Raw genomic sequence first — 20,758 nt, 5'->3', positions numbered from 1 at the left:
CTTTGAACTCATAACTGGAAAGTTGTGCGGTCAAATCCCAGGTGGATGACTGCTGTTGTATGCTTAAGCAAGTAACTTTACTTAGATTGCTTCAGTAGAATGCCCAGCTGTGTAAGTGGATACAAATGTAAGTTGGTTAGATAAAAGCATCAGTCAAATAAATTAATGATGATGACTAAGAAAGTAAGAGACGTTGAAAGCTTCAATACAAAATCATATGCCTTTCTTTCAACAATCAAGCCAACTGTTAGCTGCCTTTAAGTCCTAATTTTTTCAGTGCAGTAGGAAATTGTACAGATTTATAATTTTAAGGTTTTAGCCTTATATTGGGCTTAAATCAATTAAAGAGAATATCATCATGAACATCTCCATAACTAGTATGCTGTCAGTTCCAGGTAAATGGAAGTAGTATAAAGCGACACCTTTCGTCAAACTTTTGACAGGTACCACGCCCCCTTATTCCAGCCAATGGGAGTCAGCGGTGGGTGGATGTCCCGCCCCCTTGCCAGCCAATGGCGTGTTGTTATATGTGCATGTCCCGCCCCCTCAGGAGCCAATGGTGTGTCGTTAAGGGTCGGAACCCCCGCCTTCCCCCCCGGCCGGCCGGTCCAGAGTCTCAGGGTCCCAAAGCCCCAAGGCCGCGCATCCCTCGCTTTAGGTGTGAAAGTGTGTATTGGTTTGGAAGGGGACCATGTCTGCAGTGGGGTTGAGTGTGCTCTATTATAAATCTAGGGAATCGGGTAGTTACAGCGGCGCGGGGAGTCTGGTGAGGGCTGCGAGATCCCGGGGTGTGAGCGGCGCCAGCCGCGGCCGGGTGGCCGAGTGGTTGTCCGGCCAGGCTGCTTATACGCTGCACAAGCCGTGTCTCAAAAGCATCAGGGTTGTAAGCGCACACACACACTGACTGCATAAAGTCTCACGGAAAGAAGTCGCAGGACAAACACCATGTGAAATGTGAACCGCTTTATTTCAACAGTGGGGTTTTCAAACACAGAAACAGCGCAGCACACTTTTTACACAAGTTACAGACTCCAGTTTGCAAGTATGTGAAATGTGAGCTGCTTTATTTCAACAGTGGGGGTTTCAAACACAGAAACATCGCAGTACACACGCGTTACCGGCTCCTGTTTGCATTCAACAATTAAATGTTGGTGCGGAAAATTAGTTTGGTACACGTAACCACCACCCCAACATTGCTGAGAAACTTTGAGGCATCTGAAAAAGCATTCATAACCCCCTTCCGCTCCCAATGTCTAAAGCCATGTGAACCACACTGGGCGATCCGATCTAGCAGAGCAAAAAAATTTGCCTGCGTAATCAGCGGGATGGTGTTACCACAGGTTCTGTGCAAAACACGCTGTATTTTGGAATACACACTGTAGAACCCCCCAGGCTTCCGTTTCTGATTTGAAAACATCAGCTCTGCAATAATTTCACTCAAGTTCTTGACATACACATCTATATCTTTAACAAATTTAAGGACATTAGCATTCGACTCTTTGTTTTGCATATCAAGCTTTGTAGAGAGAAGTGTGTAAAGCACCCTTTGTAAGAATTCAGACGTATACATTCGAAATTCTTCATTCTTCGGACGATGGCACACCCGGGTCTGTAAAACAGAGTGAAAGCTGTATTCACATTTTACATAGATCTTTTTTTTGCGTCTGTAAAAATAAGAATAGTGTTTCTTTTGCAACGCATCAAAAGTCACGTCTACTAATTTTTCATCCAGCTGTTCAAGTATGGTGTGTACATGCTCGTATGGGGAGCGGTCGTCAATTATGTTTTTCAGCAACTGTTTTATGCCCCGCTCAGTGTCATTTGTAATGGTGTACGAACCCAGACACCTGGCGGTGTACAGAACAGCCGATAAAATTCGGGCTAAACTGAGAGACTTATAAATTTCTAAAGCGGCAAACGTTACATCTTCAAACCCATCTGTGTAGCCGACAGACAGGCATGTGTGACCCCGCTGACCGGGATGGTCAATCAAACAGGCCGGGTAGTCATCAACCAGGACCCCCTTTAAACAGTGTTTGAAGATGCAATAAACTACTGCTTTCACAATCTGGGCCATAACATCGGGCTCATTAGGGACATCGTTAGCTAAACCTGGTTGGGCATCAGCTTTATTAACATTTGGCCGAACACACAAGCATAGACATGAAACATTCAGTTGTGCAGGTAGTCTGAAGATTGACCCGTCCACCTCCTCTTTATTCTAATAAAGGAAAATGAAAAGGAAGGCTTAACAAAATAGACATGCTTTGTACCTAAAATATCGAGCATTTAACGCACTTTTGAGCTACGATTTTTCGTTAATATTTACCATTTGTAGCGAGGTATCATCGCTAACACCCGGCAGTTCTTCAATAGGTGGTACCCCATCGGAACTCACACGCCCGCCGCTGTCACACGGCGCAGAGGGCGGGGTCGGGTTTTGCTAAAAAGAAGACCAAATATTAAAATGACATACACTAAGCGCCGATAAAACAATTCCATGATCAGAAAAAAATATTTTAGCCGCTTACCTCTTCACTTTGTAGAGTAGCGGACCCCGATGTTTCTCCACACAAAGAAGCCATCTTCGCAGCTCCCAACAACGGGCGGTGTCTGACAGCTCCAGGGACGCGCCGCGACCCTGTCAGGCCGGAGCGTTTAAGAATATGCGCCAATGGTGTAACCACGCCTACATAACACAAGACGTTTTTCAATTGGTTGTGTTGCTTTAGAACGACCTTGCCCCCCCCCCATTGTTTTATCGAGAGTGAAAAGTATTCACTTATCAGTTTATAAGTTTTAAACTTTAAAAGTATTAACACACAACGCAAACACAAATGATGTGTTTGCCCAGAAAAGAAATTTTAAACACGCGGGGTTGGTCTTAAAGTTTTTAAAATAATGTAATAAGACACAGCTTATTTTTAATAACACATTCGCGACAGCTTTTTCAAAAGTTTGAAATAAATTTCCACACACCGCAAGCGTAAAAGTCTTTAAGGTATTAACAGGCAACGAATGATGGGGTGTTGTTATTTATACTTTAACAGATTGGTCTTAAAGTTTTAAAATCACATATTAGAGATAATTTGAGATATTTTGGAGACGTGCAGGGGGGTTAGTTAAAGGCTCTGGAATGCAGAGTGGGGGGCTAAAATTGACCTCAGGGAAAGTTTATAAACATTTTATATTCATGTAAAGTTTTCTAATTTATAATCACCACATGCATGCAAAATGTTCTTAACATCGCATCGTGAAAAAATAAAACCTCAAAACGTCAAGCTTGGTTTGTGAACACGTCGCTATAAAGAATAGATACATTTTCTTATACCGTTAATAAAAAAACATTTTGCTTTATAATATTCTTAGTGGTCTGTTGGTGAATCAAACACAGACACCGAGGCACATTTTCACCACGTTTTAACCGCTATGAAATTTAGACACCATTGTATGTCTTAAAATAATATAGATTTTAACATTATAACGGTCTAAAACGTTTTCTAAAATGTTTCTTAAAATAATTTCTACAGACCAGTACGTGCACGCCCCAATGATACTTAAGATTAATGGTTTTATGGGGGGCCATGTGTGTTTCTTAGAAGAGAATGTTAATCGGTTTGGGGTATAAGTACCAGCGGTGTTACAGTTTTGGCTGGATTCCAATTCTTACAGTCTCGCGTTATTGCCTAACTCGTCAGAATGGATCACGCCGATCAATTACAACAGTTTGAAGATAGTCTATTTACAGACTTAACACTGTTCGATTTGATAGACGAAGACGAAAACTCCACGAATTTCAGCGGTATGTATATCTGGCTTATTGTGAGAAAATTACAACGTCACGGTGCATGTCTCATGTAAGCTATAGTTGCAAAACGTTGTATAATATTTGTATACTAGACAATATTGAATTATTATAATGGAATTACCAGGGAGTTGTTCCGTAATGTGGTCGTGACTGTGTGTATCCATTCATTTCCATTAGCCCCGAAAACCACAGCTGTAAAAAGACCAGTTACGGCGCAACCCAACACTGGTGAGTAATTACGACAATGTTTTGAATAACGCTTTACGACCATGTGAGTCTTAAAGACACAGGGGTACTTTCTCCAAACCAATACACGCATGTGTCTATTCCGCAGATGCGGGCGAAGGGACAAGTCGCTACACGTTTAAAAAACCTCATTTGGGGTTTACAATACCACCGCAAAACCTTGTGGAGACACATGCAGATGTTCACGTCATACCAGAGGGTGCAGAGCACATTATCAGATCAGATTATCAGCCTGGGAGAAGAGGTCGGTATTATATAAAACATTCTTTTAGCATGTCCATTTAAACGTGTCTATAATAAAAATCCCCACCGTTTTTCTATTTTTTAGTAATTTGCGGTGTTGAGTTCTTTCACTAATGGTATTTTCCCCCTCCGTGCAGAACCCGAACCTTCAAAAACTAAACTGCGACGCTGTGCCAACACGTTAACTGGGTCAACGAGCTCAAAACGTCTGAAATCAACAATCAAAGGTTAATATAATTTAAGTGTGGTCAAGATGTGTTATGATCCACTTACGGCAAACGTTACTTCTTTTGTTAGGATGTAAATTTGTTGAAAGATCCTAGTTCGGGTAGTTTTCTGTTTGGGAGTGTTAAAAAGCCTTATTTTAAAACTGCTTAGCTTTTAAAGTTAAAAGCGACTGGTCTGTGCCAGGGGTCTATATGCCGTTAACCATGTCGCTTGACCCAGTAGCGCCACCACAGTCTTAAAGGAAACCGGTGTAACAACATGTCCGGGTAACTTGTTCCATTCACCCGCAGCCCTTTGTGTAAGGATGCGCCACATGTGTGGTGTTTTTATCCTAGTTATCGTAGTTTTCTGATTTTGACCGTTTAGATTGCATTGATTGGTGTGTTGAAAAGTCTTTTATTTTTATCATAGTGTAGTTTTCTGATTTTGAGATATGGTACACTGGCGTGGTATTAAAAAGTCTTTTATTTTTATTCACACAGCCGCTGTATCGACGAGCGGTAAAAAAAAGTGTGGTGGAAACGTCGGGCCCTAAGGTGGTGACAGCGTCGAAGACGGCTGTTAAGACGCTGACCAAAGCCAGACGTGTCAAGCCTTCAGAGAGAAATCATAACGTGACTAAAGACTTGGTGTTGGGTGATGTGCTAGATTCAGTGCGCTGTATTACACAGTCACTATCAACAGCGATCACTAATGAGGTGTCTAAAAAACGAGCTTTAGAGCGTCTAAGAGCGGCTTTAGCCGGTGTACAGGGCTTGTTTCCAAAACCGATCCAGGTTTTCACCGCTTAACCTCTTAGATATAATTTCTACAGAGGATGCAGCTCTAAGCTCAGGATTTCAGAACATGATGATGATATTTCATGCTTCATTGGTGCAAATCTCCGGTGATAAATGACTAAGCATGCGGTCTAAAAAGTGTTTAAAAGACCGACCGCTTGCCAACATCAAGCGTTTGTACATTAATAAAAGAATTAAACTGGCAAAAGCATGTTTGCTACGTCGTAAAAGATTCAGAGAGAGGCATCAGATTTCCAAAGGACCGCCCGAACCACGCAATGAAAATGCAGTGGTAGAAAATAACTTAATGCCCGAGGGTGCTGTAGCAGAACAGGATGTCGGTAACTTTGAAAACCGAGAACCGGTTGTGCTGAACGATCTGAATCAGGTTGGTGGCGGTGCAGGGGCGAATAGAGACCCCTTAGTTTTCCTGGAACGTATACGTAGTTATAACAGGTCTTATAATAATTTTAGAGCAACAGAGCACCATGAAGAATTTCGTTTTGTTAATCTTGACAGAATAGCTTCGTATGTACAGGCTATAGACGCTGTGCATGGTGCAGTCCAGAGAATATTGGATGAACTTTCTCCAAACATTGGGGCGAATGATTTTGTACAGCTGCGTTTGACTGCGGGTGGTTTTAACAAACCCTTGTTCTCACACAGGAGACAACCCGGAGAATTAAATGCTGCCGATTTTTTAAGCCACATCTCAGACCTCTTACAGAGCCACACAGAAGTTCTCACCGATGACAGCCTCCGATTAGTGGTGACGATAGTTCGGAATATGCAGGGGGGTGCCCGCCGCAGATTTAAATCCATTCTGTACAGCCAGGTAATTGCTCGGAAAAAAGCGCACCTTATCGACTTATATTACACGGGCGGTAATCTGTGTTTCGCCGGGAGTGTGTACGGTTTGTTGAATGAAGGTTGTACCGATGGGGAAATGTTACAGGGCGCTAAACGAATGCACAAAGAGTTGGGTTTTCCAGAGAATCGGAAAATTAGTTTGTCAGACATTACCGCTTTTGAAAAACATTTAAAGGTGGTCATTAAAATTTTGTACCATGACCAGGGTGATTGGAAATATTTTACAACGGGGCCCACACCACCAAATTCTAAAATACTTTTTGTTCTACTGCATGAAGAGCATTTTTACGGGGTTTTAAATATTAAAGCTTTTGTGGGGGCGGCTTATTTTTGCACTAACTGCCATGCGGCGTATAGTCACAAGAACACACACGCCTGTGTTAAAGCTTGTAAAACCTGTTTAGATCCCCAGTGTTGTGAAATTGATGCAGAAATTCAGAATTGCCCGGCCTGCAAGGTCTTTTGTCGTATCTCTCAGTGTTTGGAGAGACACTTTCAGAATGCGGCGATGGATGTTAGTAAGTGTGAGTGCAGGGTCTTTTGTGAGAAATGTGGGGTTTATAACCTCGCAAGTCACAAATGTAAAGAGAAACTGTGCTCGCATTGTAACAACATGATTGACACCCCTGACACACATTTCTGCTACATACCGCCTTTGGACAACCCCAGAATTTCAAACAAGTACATTTTTTTCGACTTTGAATGCATGCAAGAAACGGGGACACACATACCAAATTACGTCCACGCCCTTCATATTAACAATAAACGAAGCTGGGAATTTTATGGTGAAACTTGTCTAAAGGATTTTGTGTGTAAATTTATCGATAGATGTTTCAAAAACCATACGTTCATATATCGCACAATGGCAAGGGATATGACAATTACCTAGTAATCAGACAGTTGTTAGATGAAAAGATGGACGTTGAACTAATTAATCAGGGTGGTAAGATAATGTGTATGACCGTAAAAGCTCTGAACATCAGATTTATCCATTCTTTAAACTTTCTACCTATGAAATTAAGCAAACTGCCGGCAGCCATGGGGTTCCCCGGGGGTAAGGGTCATTTTCCACACTTGATGAACACTTCAGAAAACCAAAATTATGTCGGCCCGATGCCGCCGCCAGAACTTTATGGCGTTAACTACATGCTGCCGAGCGAGAAAGCCGAGTTTTTGGTTTGGTATGAAGAATGCAAGGGAAGTGTGTTTAACTTACAGAGAGAGTTGAAACGTTACTGCCAGTTGGATGTGGCAATTCTAAGAGAAGGCTGTGTCAGGTTTCGGGACGAGGTCATGAATATGACCAGATGGACACGCGTGACTGAGTCAGGGGCCGCCTGCATTGTGTGAATCGACCCCTTTCAGTTTGTGACCATTGCTAGTGTCTGCATGGCCATGTTCAGACTTATGTTTTTACAGGACGAGACGATAGCGTTGCTACCCCATGACAATTACCACCGCCAGCAAAAACGATTTTCTACACCCAGCATTCAATGGCTTATGTACATCGAACACACAGAGCCCGTTAAAATCCAACACGCGTTAACCACGGCCGGTGAGTTCAAGGTTGGTCCATATTTTCTGGATGATTATGCTGTAATTGACGGAGTGCAGACAGCCTTTGAGTTCCAACGGTTGCTTTTTTCACGGTTGTAGCGTTTGTTATTGTGAAAACGATTTTAATCTGCTGACAAACACTACTTTTGGTTGGTTGTACAGAAAGACGATGGTGAAAATTAATTTTCTCAAAATGAGAGGTTTTAACGTGCGTGTTTTGTGGGAGCACGAGTTCAGAGACATGCTTGTTGAAAATGGAGACTTGGGTAAATTTCTAACAGCTGCGCAGTTCCCAGAGCCTCTGCAACCGCGCGATTCGCTTTTTGGGGGTAGAACAAATGCTATTTGTTTGCATTACACAGCGCAGCCCGGTGAAAAAATTCATTACTATGATTTCACCAGTCTGTATCCATTTGTAAACAAAACTAAAAAATACCCACTGGGGCACCGCCGAATAATATATAACAACTTTGGAGATTTAAAACGGTATTTCGGTTTAGCGAAGGTGAAAGTTTACCCACCCAGACATTTGTACTTTCCAGTTCTTCCAACCAAAATTGACAAAAAAACTGTTTTTCACACTGTGTCGTACGTGTTCTGAAACAAAACAGACCACTCCTTGCGAGCACAGTGATGAAGATCGCGCCTTGACTGGTGTCTGGTGCACCCCTGAATTACAGATGGCCTTAGATCTGGGGTATAGAGTGTGTAAAATTTACGAAATTTGGCATTTCGAAAAGGCCTCACACGATCTTTTTTCCGACTACATCAAACTGCATCTGAAAGGGAAACAGGAAGCTTCGGGGTTTCCAGAGTGGTGTACAGATGTCGCGAAACAACAAAGATATATCAGCGAATATTATGAAAAAGAGGGTGTCCGGCTGGACCCCGGCAACATTAAAAAGAATCCGGCCAAAAGACAGCTTTCAAAAATTGCCTTGAACAGTTTGTGGGGCAAGTATGGGCAAAGAGACAATTTACCACAGACCACCATTGTGAGAAACCCCGATGAATTGTTCAGGTACTTATTTACGCCATATCATTAGGTGTCAGCCTGCGAGTTTATCGATGAAAACACAGCCTGTGTTACGTGGAAACACACTAAACACCACTATACAGGCCATTCAAACACTAACATTTTCATTGCTAGCTTTACAACCGCCTATGCCTGCTTGGAGTTATACAATCTGCTAAATGCTTTGCAAGGCCGCTGTCTGTACCACGACACAGATTCTGTTATCTTTGTGAGCTGGGAGGGTGAGTGGAATCCGGGGCTGGGTGACTATTTGGGTGAGCTGACCAGCGAAATCGATGCTGGACAACATATCACCGAGTTTGTGTAAACAGGACCCAAGTCATACGGGTACAAGCTGTCTGGCGGGAAAGCCTGTTTAAAGGTGAAAGGCATTACGCTCAATGTGAACAATTGTGAAAAAGTTAACTTTGAGAGTCTGCGGGACTTGGTTTTTGACTATGGCGTTAACCCTTATGCAGAGTGCCGGGAATTTAAACACATTTCTATTCAACAGCCGATGATCGTGCATGTTAAAAAGGATTGGCGCATTGAGACCTGGACCTTAAAGAAAACCCAGAAGGTTGTGTACGACAAGCGGGTGCTGCAAGAAAATTTGACATCGTTGCCCTATGGATATTAACACGATGGATGTCAGGTTAAAACACCCTTTTTCATGCATTTTGTCCGGGCCCTCGAATTGCGGTAAAAGTTATTTTATAAAACAACTCTTGGAGAACGGTGATACCATTATGACTCATAAACCCAAAAACATAGTCTGGTGTTACAGCTGCTGGCAACCTCTATACGCTGAGTTGCTTGTGAAATTTCCATACATTCAGTTTATAGAAGGACTACCGACGTCGTTTTCCGACGACCAGCTACTGCCGCCGGGTAGAGTAAATTTGATTATAGTTGATGATTTGATGGAGTGTGCGTGTGAAAATAATGAGATAGAAAAAGCTTTTACCAAATACGTACACCACCGAAACCTCAGCATCATGTATATCGTCCAAAATGTGTTTTGTCAAGGCTGGAAAAGTAGAACCATAGCGTTAAATGCAAAGTACATGGTGCTGTTTAAAAACCCTAGAGATAAACTACAGATTACAACCCTGTCCTGGCAGATGTACCCCAGTAAAGCCAAATTTTTTTTGGAAGCGTTCGATGATGCTACTAAAAAACCTTTCGGTTACTTGTTGGTGGATTTAAATGTCGACACCCCAGATGACTATCACTTGCGAACAGGTCTTTTCCCCCCAGATGTACCCACGGCTTATGTATTTAAAAAATCTAAAAGTCGGTGATCTCGCAACCACAGACTCAGTCGAAAAAACACGTTCGGGGCGTCGTCATGTCTTCACGCGTTCGGAGAAACCTGACTCTCTTACGTTTTCTGGTAAAAGCCGCCCCCAATCAGTGGAAAGCTATTCTCTGCGGGGCTACAAATGATCTTGTACAGGCCATAGCTGAAATCGCCTTGAATACCTTGAAAGGGAACATACTGTTATCTGCTAAGCAGTTTGGGGCCCTGAAGAGAAAGCGTAAGCTTATAAAGACTTTGAGTCGAAAGGGTCTTTCTCTTAAAAGAAAGAGACTCTTGGTGAACCAGTCCAGCGGTTTTATCGGGACACTGTTGAGTATTGCAGTACCATTGGTTACGGGGCTTCTGCAACGTCAATAATGGAGCACGCTGAAAAAATGTACCTGGTACCTCAGAAACAGCTCGATCGACTCCGAGAGCGGTCTGGGTTCGAAAGCGATGTAAGAAAAATAAAAACCCGTTGGTTGGATGATGAAATGAGAGACATTCTTCAGAACTCGCATCTGGCCGAATATGAAAAAGTGAAATTGTACAGTCAGGTGTTACAACGGTATTTGACATTAGTACACCAGGAGACTTCCGAAAAGGGGACTTTAACTGTTGTACTACCGGAAAATACACCCGCCGAGCTGTCACGCACATTAGCACAACCGCCGTCATCGAGCGACGCTGACTTTGGGTATATTTTGGACAACGTGTCTCAGCGGTTCCGGAGAAATGCCAAGATATTGTTAAAGACCATGGCCTGCAATGAACCATTAATAGCCTGGAATGAAAAAGGGGAATTTGTGTACAAGGGGGCACGGTTGAGGGCTCTCACATGATTGATCTTGTCAGGGCTCTCACGCAGCAGCAAGCAGTTGCGGTCGGTAAGAAGCCAAAAGGTTGGGATGTGTTCATGGAGGCTATGGCAGAAATCAACGTGCCGGGCACCTTGCTAGCCAACGCTGGTAACCGAGAGCTACTTGAAAAACTCAAGGCTACCCCACTGGGGTGTGCAGCATCGGTCAAAACTTTAAAACAACCGGTAGAGTTGTCGACGGTCGACCCGGTCTCTAAGATAACCGCTGAAAGGAGACGATCATTAATACCTAGACCCACATGGTTGTCTTTGTAACATTTTTTCTCTGGGTATGTGTGTTTGTGATAAATGACTTGAAATGTATATTAAAAAGCGTGAGCAATATAGTTAAAAATGTTTGTAATAAAATGGCTTGGATGTAACGTATTAAAAAAAGCTTGAGCGCTATAACAGCGAATGTATAATAAAAATATTGTATTGATTTTAATTCATGTTTTGTGTTCTTTTTTAAATAATAACCACACAGATGTCGAAATGGTTCGATTTCATTTTTATTTTAGACGGTCGATTAACATTTATGACATGTTTTAAATTGTCGTAAACACCCGCATAATTAAACATTCGTATTTTCAAATGGCTTAAAAGGGTACAGGGGTCTCCTTCTCACACGGCGTCGGTTTTTCAGAAACATTTCCACCATGCGGTCATTCTGGATTGCATTCGTAGAATAAAGTTCTAAAATGTTTCTAAAAGATAAACCTTTACATCTATGGTATAGAAAAAAGACGCAATGTAGACCGCAGGTCACCGCAAAAGAATCTTGCAATTGTCTGTTGTTGTAAAATATGGAATTAGCATTTCTGTTTAAGAAATCAGTAATGTTCTTGGGAAAGAAAAGGCTTCGGGTGAAAATCCGTAGGAGTTGAAAAATTCTGCTCCCTCGTCATCGGGTAAGTAAATAGCAAGCCAGTGTTCACCGGGGCGGTCGTGTGGGTGAGTATTAACTATTAAACTCAGTGGGCGCCGCGCCAGTCTCTCGCACGGTAGGGCATCACTGGGGAACACGCCTAGAAAACTGTCTCGGGTGTAGCGGTCTTGGGTTAGAATGTCTTCCAGCTGTTTGGTGTTCATCTTTATGTGCAGGTTGTGTGGCCTCCCGTGCTTTTTAGCTGAAGTCGTAAATGACTTGACGTCTCATATTAAGCTCTATCACGTTGTCGAACAGCGCGTACACAACCATGTTAACTGTAGTGGGTAGCAGTAGCGCGAAGCGTATTTCAGCTCTCAGATTACCCGTTTTGATAAGTGAATAATGCCCTGTGCACTCGTCGTCGGGGCTGAGGTTGAAAGCGAACAATGTGTAACCGCACGCGTACTCCTCGCGGTCCACCAGAAGTGGTTTGTCTTTCAGACGATTCCCGGATGTTTCCACCAGATTAAAATATTCACGGACGCAATGTCCATTCTGGAAGTCTGGTTGAAGCGGTTTAGTGGGGATTTGTTCACCGTCCGCGTAGAGAGCCAGAAAGTTAACGTTGTAGTGTTTAAAATTGAAGGGGTTTTGTGTAAAACTGCCGCTGAATGCCGCGTTGTCCACAAACCCCAAAATTACCACTTTGGCTAACTGCCCGAGAAAGAAGTTTTCTTGGTTACACACATGGCTCCCTGCAGGCAGACTGAAGACTTTCATCTGTACGCGGTCTATGGGGTATTTAGCGTTGGCCTTCAGGAGTGCTTCGGCGTGTCCCAATTTGACCCCGGGTGACACTCTGACTTCACTGTAGTTCAGGACAGACTCTATAAAGGCTCTGTAAGGATAGCAGTTGTTGCTCTGGCTGATCACTCGGTCTCCTACGGTGATGTCAACCTGGCTGAAGATGGCTGCGATGGGGTAATTCACCAGACTCACACGGGCTGCCGCATCAATGTCCCGACCGTCTGCTTCCGTTATTTTACAGGTCAAATAGAGCAGCGTGTTGTTTAAATCTAAATAATCTTCTCAGTTGCCTGCGACGTAGAACTCCAGAAGTGCGTTTTCCGTTAGGGCCGTGAGGGGTGGAACTTCTATGTAAAAGCTTTTCTCGATGCTTGTCTGATGTGCAGCCACCTTAGACATGACAGCGCTTGTAACGTTGCCGACCACGTCTTTGGCGATGTTTTTAGCCGCCGATGCCATGTGCGGCTTAGCTATTTCAAAGCCGCGTTTCAGAAAAGGCACGGTTTTTCTAAATAGCGCTCTGAAAATACCCCCGATACCCGCGCCGTACTGAACCGATAGCCCTGAAAATCCTGGTAATCCATAACCAGCCTGTTGTTTGTAGTAGTGCGTATACAAAGAAGGATCCCCGTAGCTCTTGATGACTGTCATCCTTTTAGATGTTTGTCGCTTTCACAGGTCTGAAATGCAGCTTGACGATGACCTTTCCAAATGCAAATGACACGTGTTCGTTTTGATCCGTCTTTATTTCAATAGTGATGTTGTTAAAATGATCGATGCTCACCGGCACGTAATGGGGTTTGTCGTACAATACTATGACGAATTCACCATCCACGCCTCTGAAGGGCACACAACGCAAAAGCGGTGCGTAGACGTCGCCTATTAACTGGTGTTCTATGATATCGGTGTATATATACATGGTGTTAAATCCGCCAGTCATATCAACGAGGTGCGGTGATTTTACTCTTCCGACACCCGATTTGAAACCCGTTTATCACTAACAATCCTTACCGACCGGCTAATGGGGTTGTATTTAAGACTTACAGCCGTTAACTTGGATTTTTCCGCAGCCCGTTTCATTTCATGCAAGAGCTGCTCGATGTTGCTGTAGTACCCTCTCTCAAGTCTTGAGCTCATCGCTGACGAACAGAAAAACTTCGTCTTCATCAAAAGTGTTTAGTGTATGCGGATAGTGCAGCTCGAACAGGCCCACTTCCCAGCTCCCATCCAGGTCAATCGCCTTTGCCAGATGCTCTGTGAAGCACGAGTTGGTGTTCTTTGGAAACATCTTTGAGGATGAATTACTGGCCAGCGTCACATAGAAACCATTGGGGTTCATTTTTCACCACCTCTATATGTCTCGGACCTCGGAAGCCTTTACCCAACTATTGAATTTATCGCTCCAGCCGCGCCACTTTACCAAAAGCTGTTTGTTTTTGCCACGACCCCTGGCTGCTAAAATCGTTTGGATGCGGTAGACGTTCTCAACATCGGGGTTTATCTTCTGTAGCTCTTCTGCATAGAAGGAGCCCTTAATGTTGTCGCCTGTGTAGTCCTGCAGTTTGTAATAGGGTCTCAGAGCCGAGGTCCGCTCTTTGACAATGAAAATTTCATCTGTGAAGGTCTGTTCATATCCCTTCTCAAACACTCCCTTTATTTTGGACATCCACACGTGATCACCCACATTAAATGAAAACTTTGACGGTTTTCTCTTAAAGTGTTCATCATAGACCGTTCTCCACACCTCAAGGGAGTTGTCGGACGTAACAGAAGCCGGGGTTCGTTTAATAGTCGTGTAGTAACTATGGTTATAAGCGTAAATAAGATCTGAAAGGACGTCGATATATCGAAAGGTGTTTTTGTGTGTCAGGTACCTCCACATTTTTGTTTTAATAGTTCTGTTAAACCTCTCGACCACTCTAGCCTTCACATCGCTGGCCGTAACGAAATGTTCAATATTCTCACGTTTGAGAAAATTTTGGAAGGTCCTGTTAAGAAATTCTTTACCCTCATCTGTTTGTAGCTTTTTAGGAGCATGCCCCTCTTGCAGTATATTTCGGAAGGCGCCTGTCACGGCCCCTCCAGTCTTGGTTTTCAGTGGCACGGCCCAAGCGTATTTAGACAGCATGTCTATACACGTTAAGATATAACAGAAACCGTCGTTGAACTCGCGGTGTTCTCTCATGTCCACCAAGTCGGCCTGCCACTGCCAGTCCATTTCGGACACCAACGTCCTGTTTCTCTTAAAACGTACGCGCGCCGGCTTGTGCAGCGTATAAGCAGCCTGGCCGGATAACCACTCGGCCACCTGGCCGCGGCTGGCGCCGCTCACACCCTGGGATCTCACGGCCCTCACCAGACTCCCCGCGCCGCCTTAACTACCCGATTCCCTAGGTTTATAATAGAGCGCACTCAACCCCGCTGCAGACATGGTCCCCTTCCAAATCAATACACACTTTCACACCTAAAGCGAGGGATGCGCCGCCTTGGGGCTTTGGGACCCTGAGGCTCCGGACCGACCGGCCGGGGGTGAAGGCGGGGGTTCCGACCCTTAACGACACACCATTGGCTCCTGAGGGGGCGGGACATGCACACATAACAACACGCCATTGGCTGGAAAGGGGGCGGGACATCCACCCACCGCTGACTCCCATTGGCTGGAATAAGGGGGCGTGGTACCTGTCAAAAGTTTGACGAAAGGTGTCGCTTTATACTATTAATGGATTCATGGAAAATATATATATATACATTTTTTGCTGGTTGCTTAGAAAAAAATATCTCTACATTTTTGCTTAAAAAAGAAATGTGTAATTATGCTTTGTACGGAGAGAAAAATCTCTAACTGTAGTATCGCACTCTGCTAGCATTTGATGCAAAATATCAATCTGAGCTATAACTGGTGTTGCTAGGTACTGTGGCTTTAACTTGTGGTTGCTTTTTAGGGACTAATTATACAGAGTTTAATAAGCAGCATTAGTCCAAAATATGTGTCAGGATCAGTGTTAATTTAGTAAACAGTTTTTGATTAAATCATAGTGTCAGTCAAGTCGGCTAAAATGTGTATCAGCCGTAGTTACTTTCTAGTCACCTACATTTAATTTAGGAACAAGTAAAGGTTAATTCCATGCTGAAAAGAGAAGAAAGGAAACACAATGTTTCGGTTGTGGAGCCTTCTTCAGTTGCCTTCACTGAAGAAGGCTCCACAACTGAAACATTGTGTTTCCTTTCTTCTCTTTTCAGCATGGAATTAACCTTAACTTGTTTCTTTTGCAGCCTACGCACGCTGACACAGCTGCCTACTTGAACTACTTTTAATTTAGTCTAATCAACTAAAACATAATCACATTTAAATCGTGCGGTTTCATTTACTTGTATAATTTATAAAGGTTTTAGTTTTATTAATTTTTTTTAATGCATTAAGCCTAAAATTAGTTATTTTTATATTATTATTTACTTTATTTCTTGGAATATTAAGTTAAGTCTGGTTTAATTTACAATTAACACTGTTCTAATTGAATAGACTTATAATTGTACGGTGATGTTGTACTTACCATGTTAAGTAAAACACTCATGAAACAGATTAGGAATTGTAACTCTCACTCTAAGAAGATATTTCACATATCTGACATAATTCTACTAAAAAGCACAAGTCTTTGTTGCATAATCTAAAGTTCATTGATCCCCAAAGAGGTCAGATAACAAATACAACAAACAATTGTGCAATAAAGGGTAAATAACAAATAGTCTTATGTTGAGACATCATATGAATCTTTCCTAATTTACCAAATATATTTTGGCATTGATAATAATAATTCTGTGCTTTTGTATAAGGTTTTTTCAAATCCTTTTTTAAACAAACATTTTTCAAAGTTTCAAAGCAATATTATTAGAAATTTATTAAGTAGAGCCCTCCTGCCACTACTAAATAGCTACAGGGCAATTACTGCATGAGTTACTTAAAAAAAATAAGCCTGGACAGGACAGGCAATATATACAGTACATTCTTTAAATCTCTGGTCCAACATTTTTAATAACTATCTTTTGCTGTCATATTATTTCAGTTGAAAAACTGCTATAGTCAAAGAGTAGTCTAATGATATCGTGCTAGCATTGTGTTAACAAAGTGATAGGCCTATGCTTCAAGTCTGTCACAGTGCGTTCATGCCAAATACATTCTGAAAAAATAAGATTGCTTGCACAAGCTAGAAGATGTTGGCACTACAATATTTTCTTGGTTAGCTAAAAACTCAGCTACATAAACAAATGCAGTGCCATTAAAAAACATTATTTTCTGATGGCTGTAACATGCTGAAAAATGTACAATATACAAAAAACACTTCCAGACTCACTTGAACGTTTTCAAAATATGAACAAAATCTCATTTTATTTATGATGAAGCTAAAGGGTAGTGTGCATAGCAAGAGTAACTTACTTCGTACACATTAATCTCTAGCCAAGATATAAAATTAGTAATCTCCTAATATCCAAAGTGTAAAATAGTTTTTATTCTTGCTTTGTTGGCAAGCTAGAAGTGCAAAAGTGGGTGCTGTGATTCATATGGTGCTTCAGATTTATTGTAGTTTTTCAACTAATAATGTAGCTGCATTGTTTTTCAATTTTAAGTAATGTTTTACAATAGCTTTTCCTGGTTTGTTTGTCAGGTATGAAGTCAGGTATGAAGTACTGCCAGATCTTTTTTCTTCCAGCTCAAAGCCTGGAGTACCACAAGCATTTCTTGCATATCCACAACTTTTCTTTTGCTAATCAAGGTGCTCTAGTTTCAATAAAGAGTAATGTTTAAACATCTCATTGTTTATCTGGGTACCAATCAATTAACGACACAATTAGGAATCTTTACATAGAGTGTGGTAAAGACTGGCTAGAAATGAGGGACCGTTACCAAAAAACAGAGGAGAGTAAATGTCACACCCCGATGCTTGCACTTAACACACTGCTGTATTTTAAAGAACAACACATATTTCTGTTACCCTTTCTAAACCTTATTGTGTATTTTATCTTGTCATATTTGACATCATTTCATTTTTATATCTTATTGTGAAAAATCAGACTTTTTACAGATTAAAATATAAGATATAGGATTATTAAATAGAATTGTGTATAAATAGTAAGTAGAAAATTGATCATTTTATTTTTTTTATTTTAATTAAAAAATAAATTATACATAGTGGCTTTAAAACATATTATATTTAAAAGAAAATAAACATGTAAAAAGCCAAAAAGTGGCCAAACTAAAATAAAAGTTTTGATCAAAATATTTAAATTGTTACTATTGCAATTTGCCATTATACTGTTGAGGGATGCACTGTTCTTGTAAGTCTGGTCCACAGCTCAGTAATCAGGGAATAGACCTTATGAGATCTGCGTCCTGTAGCATACTCCTACCATACATTCCTATTCCCTTTTTATTGTTTTTTTTAAAGATGTTTGGCTGACATATATTTGGAGACCTTTTGTACATCAAGGTGATCCTCATGTACCTCAATGTTTTTTTTATATAATCACCCCCACCTCTTGCAACTTTTCTGTTTATCTGAAATGTATGTGTACACTAATGTCACTATTAATCCTAGAGGTTAAAGAATGAGCAAGTATACTTTACTACACAGTACAGTATATCTATCTTTGATCATCACATCACATTGCACACTTACAGGTAACTGCCAAATTAAGGGAAACATTTGAGTAAATGAGGGATACAAAGTATATTGTCTGTAATGATTAATATAGCCATTCCTTACACTTACAGTATATAACACTTTTCATTTCCATAGTGTGTCAGTACGCTCACCACATATCAGCTATCAGTGGGGAGGAGAACAGAGTGATGCAGCCAATTCATAGATGGGGATTATTAGGAGGCCAGGATTGATCAAGGCCAATGGGAAGTTTGGCTAGGACACCAGAGTAACACCCCTACTCTTTTCAAGAAATGCCCTTGGATTTTAATGACCACAGAGAGTCTTGGTTTTACGTTTTATGTCTCATCTGAAGGGCAGTGCCTTTTTACAGAATAGTGTCCCTGTCATTAGGATCCACACAGACTGCCCCCTACTGGCCCTACTAACACCTCTTCCAGCAGCAACCTTAGTTTTTTCCAAGAGGTCTCCCATCTAGGTACCGACCAGGCTCACACCTGCTTAGCCTTAGTGGGTTGTCAGTTTTGAGTTGCAGGGTGATATGGCTGCTGGCATAACACTTTTTGCTTGTTGAAGCTGTAGTTAATCTGACAGTAATTTAAGTAATAATGAGAGATTCAATAATGGAGATGAAAAATACTGAATAATATAATTGATATATTTTCTGTGAAAATCATACACTCTCATAGTAACTTGAGAAAGTAGGTTTATTCAACATTTCAACAGTTATATTTAAGTTTTGATTATGTGGAATTCTGCAGATTCCAGAATTATTTGAAAATATTTATAGTAAAGCTTTAGATTATTTGACCTTTTGTTTTGAACATAACTAAGCAGTTCAAGACTTGTTTTGTATTGATGAATTGTTAATGCTTTATGGAATTATACTACTCAGTATTGTTCATATTTTGTATAGGATAATTTATCTTTCTGCAAAGTGAAAATAAATCAGTAGGTTACCACTGCAACCAATGTATTTATTTAAACATATTTTATATTTTTATGTATTTTGTGTATTTCAAAAAAGTTTATATTTACATTACATTTTTCTTTATTGTCAAGGGGGTTACTGTTTGCTCAGAATGACATTACCCTTAAGTTAAAATATTTATTTAAAAAATACAAAAGCTATATATATTACATTTAACCCCCCTTAAATTTTGCAATAATTAATTTTTAATATGCTTGGCTTAGTGCAGAAACTCTTTGACTTCCTCAGGAGGGATGAAAATTGGTAAACCGTGAAATGTCCACTAGTCAGGCAGATTCGTACTCATAGAGCAAGACCATAGCACCAACCAGAGAGCTATAGCACTGAATGGAGAACAGATGCAGTTCAGGTCATTAATAACACACCAGTACAACAACAATCATATTTCCTATATCTCAATCAGCATTGTTTGCACAACAGAGATCAAATTGCCCTCAACATAGAGTCTTTTATTTTTTTCAATAGGTCATGTGTTAATTTCCTTGTTATTTCCAATACAATAAAATAAAACATTTGTTTTTTAAATCTTATTTTTAGATAATCAGTTTTATTTAGTTCATTATTCATTAATTTAACTATAAAATTGAAATGTTTATTTCAAAAATAGTGAAGAATATTAAAGCAATTGTTTTAATTAGGTTTAATGCATTAAAACTAAACTTCAAAACCCTTTTGTGTGTTTTGAGAGTCTTGGGGATTTCATTTTGGTTATAAAATTAAATGTTTCCTTACACCACGGATATACTATATCTATTTTTTGACAGTTTTCCAGAACATCTTTCATGTAGTATTATCCATCATAAGTCCTATAGACATTGTTCCTTACTATATTTACATTAAATACGTTTTCAATATGTTTTATTCAGTTCAATTACTAGATCTGATGTTCTAAAAACCTCATACTCTAATTATCAATTAATAAGACTTCTTAGATATTGTGTTTAATTGATGGACAGGAGATGCATATTTTTTATTCTATCAAGGTTTACCTACCTAATTTGCAGCCATAAGTTGTTTCCAATATCCCAATCCCAATATTACTGCAATGGCAGTGAGCTAATTGCGTACTTGCACTGGTGGTGACAGTATGCTAGTGACATGATGTTTCACCTTATATTTAAACTTCTACTCAGCTTTCTTTTTTCATGGAGTTTATAACAAACGTTCGGGAGGGATGACAACAACCAAGTTCAATCAGACTCAGCTGTCAGTTATTAACAATTGCTCCTAACTTTCCATTCCTCTCCCAAATGCTATAAGTACCTAAGAGATCCCTATCTCTCTCTCTTGCATGTCACTTGCTCCCCCCTTCCACCTCTGCAGCTACCCCTTGGTCACCCTGCATGGGGATTCTGGTCTCCTTGTCCTATGGCCAGGAGGTCAGCCCTCAGCCAAGCGGGTTAAGCCACAAAATCGCTCCATGACGCTTTCATCTTGAGTGTTGTCATTCCTAGTGAAATGTTAAAGTAGCAGAAGTCTCTTTATGTGCAAGTATTATTATTTATTATCTGACATTCTGAAAGT

At 40.9% G+C, this 20,758-nt stretch overlaps 2 protein-coding genes across 2 annotated transcripts in view; one reads left to right on the top strand and one right to left on the bottom strand.

The window, feature by feature from the left end:
* Positions 1 to 20,758, top strand: part of cntnap3 (contactin associated protein family member 3) — a 438,191-nt gene that overhangs the window by 13,573 nt on the left and 403,860 nt on the right. The gene's annotated exons all lie outside the window — the stretch shown is intronic.
* On the bottom strand, positions 1,142 to 3,972 carry LOC148837824 (uncharacterized). The gene is made up of 4 exons (XM_088909923.1): positions 3,930 to 3,972; positions 2,532 to 2,641; positions 2,330 to 2,443; positions 1,142 to 1,609 (listed from the first exon to the last, which is right to left on the bottom strand). The coding sequence occupies exons 1-4, from the start codon at positions 3,970 to 3,972 to the stop codon at positions 1,142 to 1,144; spliced, it is 735 nt and encodes a 244-aa protein (XP_088766049.1).

Source organism: Atractosteus spatula, chromosome 3, assembly GCF_055471065.1.
Source record: "Atractosteus spatula isolate fAtrSpa1 chromosome 3, fAtrSpa1.hap1, whole genome shotgun sequence".
Lineage (NCBI taxonomy): Eukaryota > Metazoa > Chordata > Actinopteri > Semionotiformes > Lepisosteidae > Atractosteus > Atractosteus spatula.
Note: the sequence above shows the minus strand (reverse complement) of the source record. Positions and strands in the feature narration are given on the sequence as shown.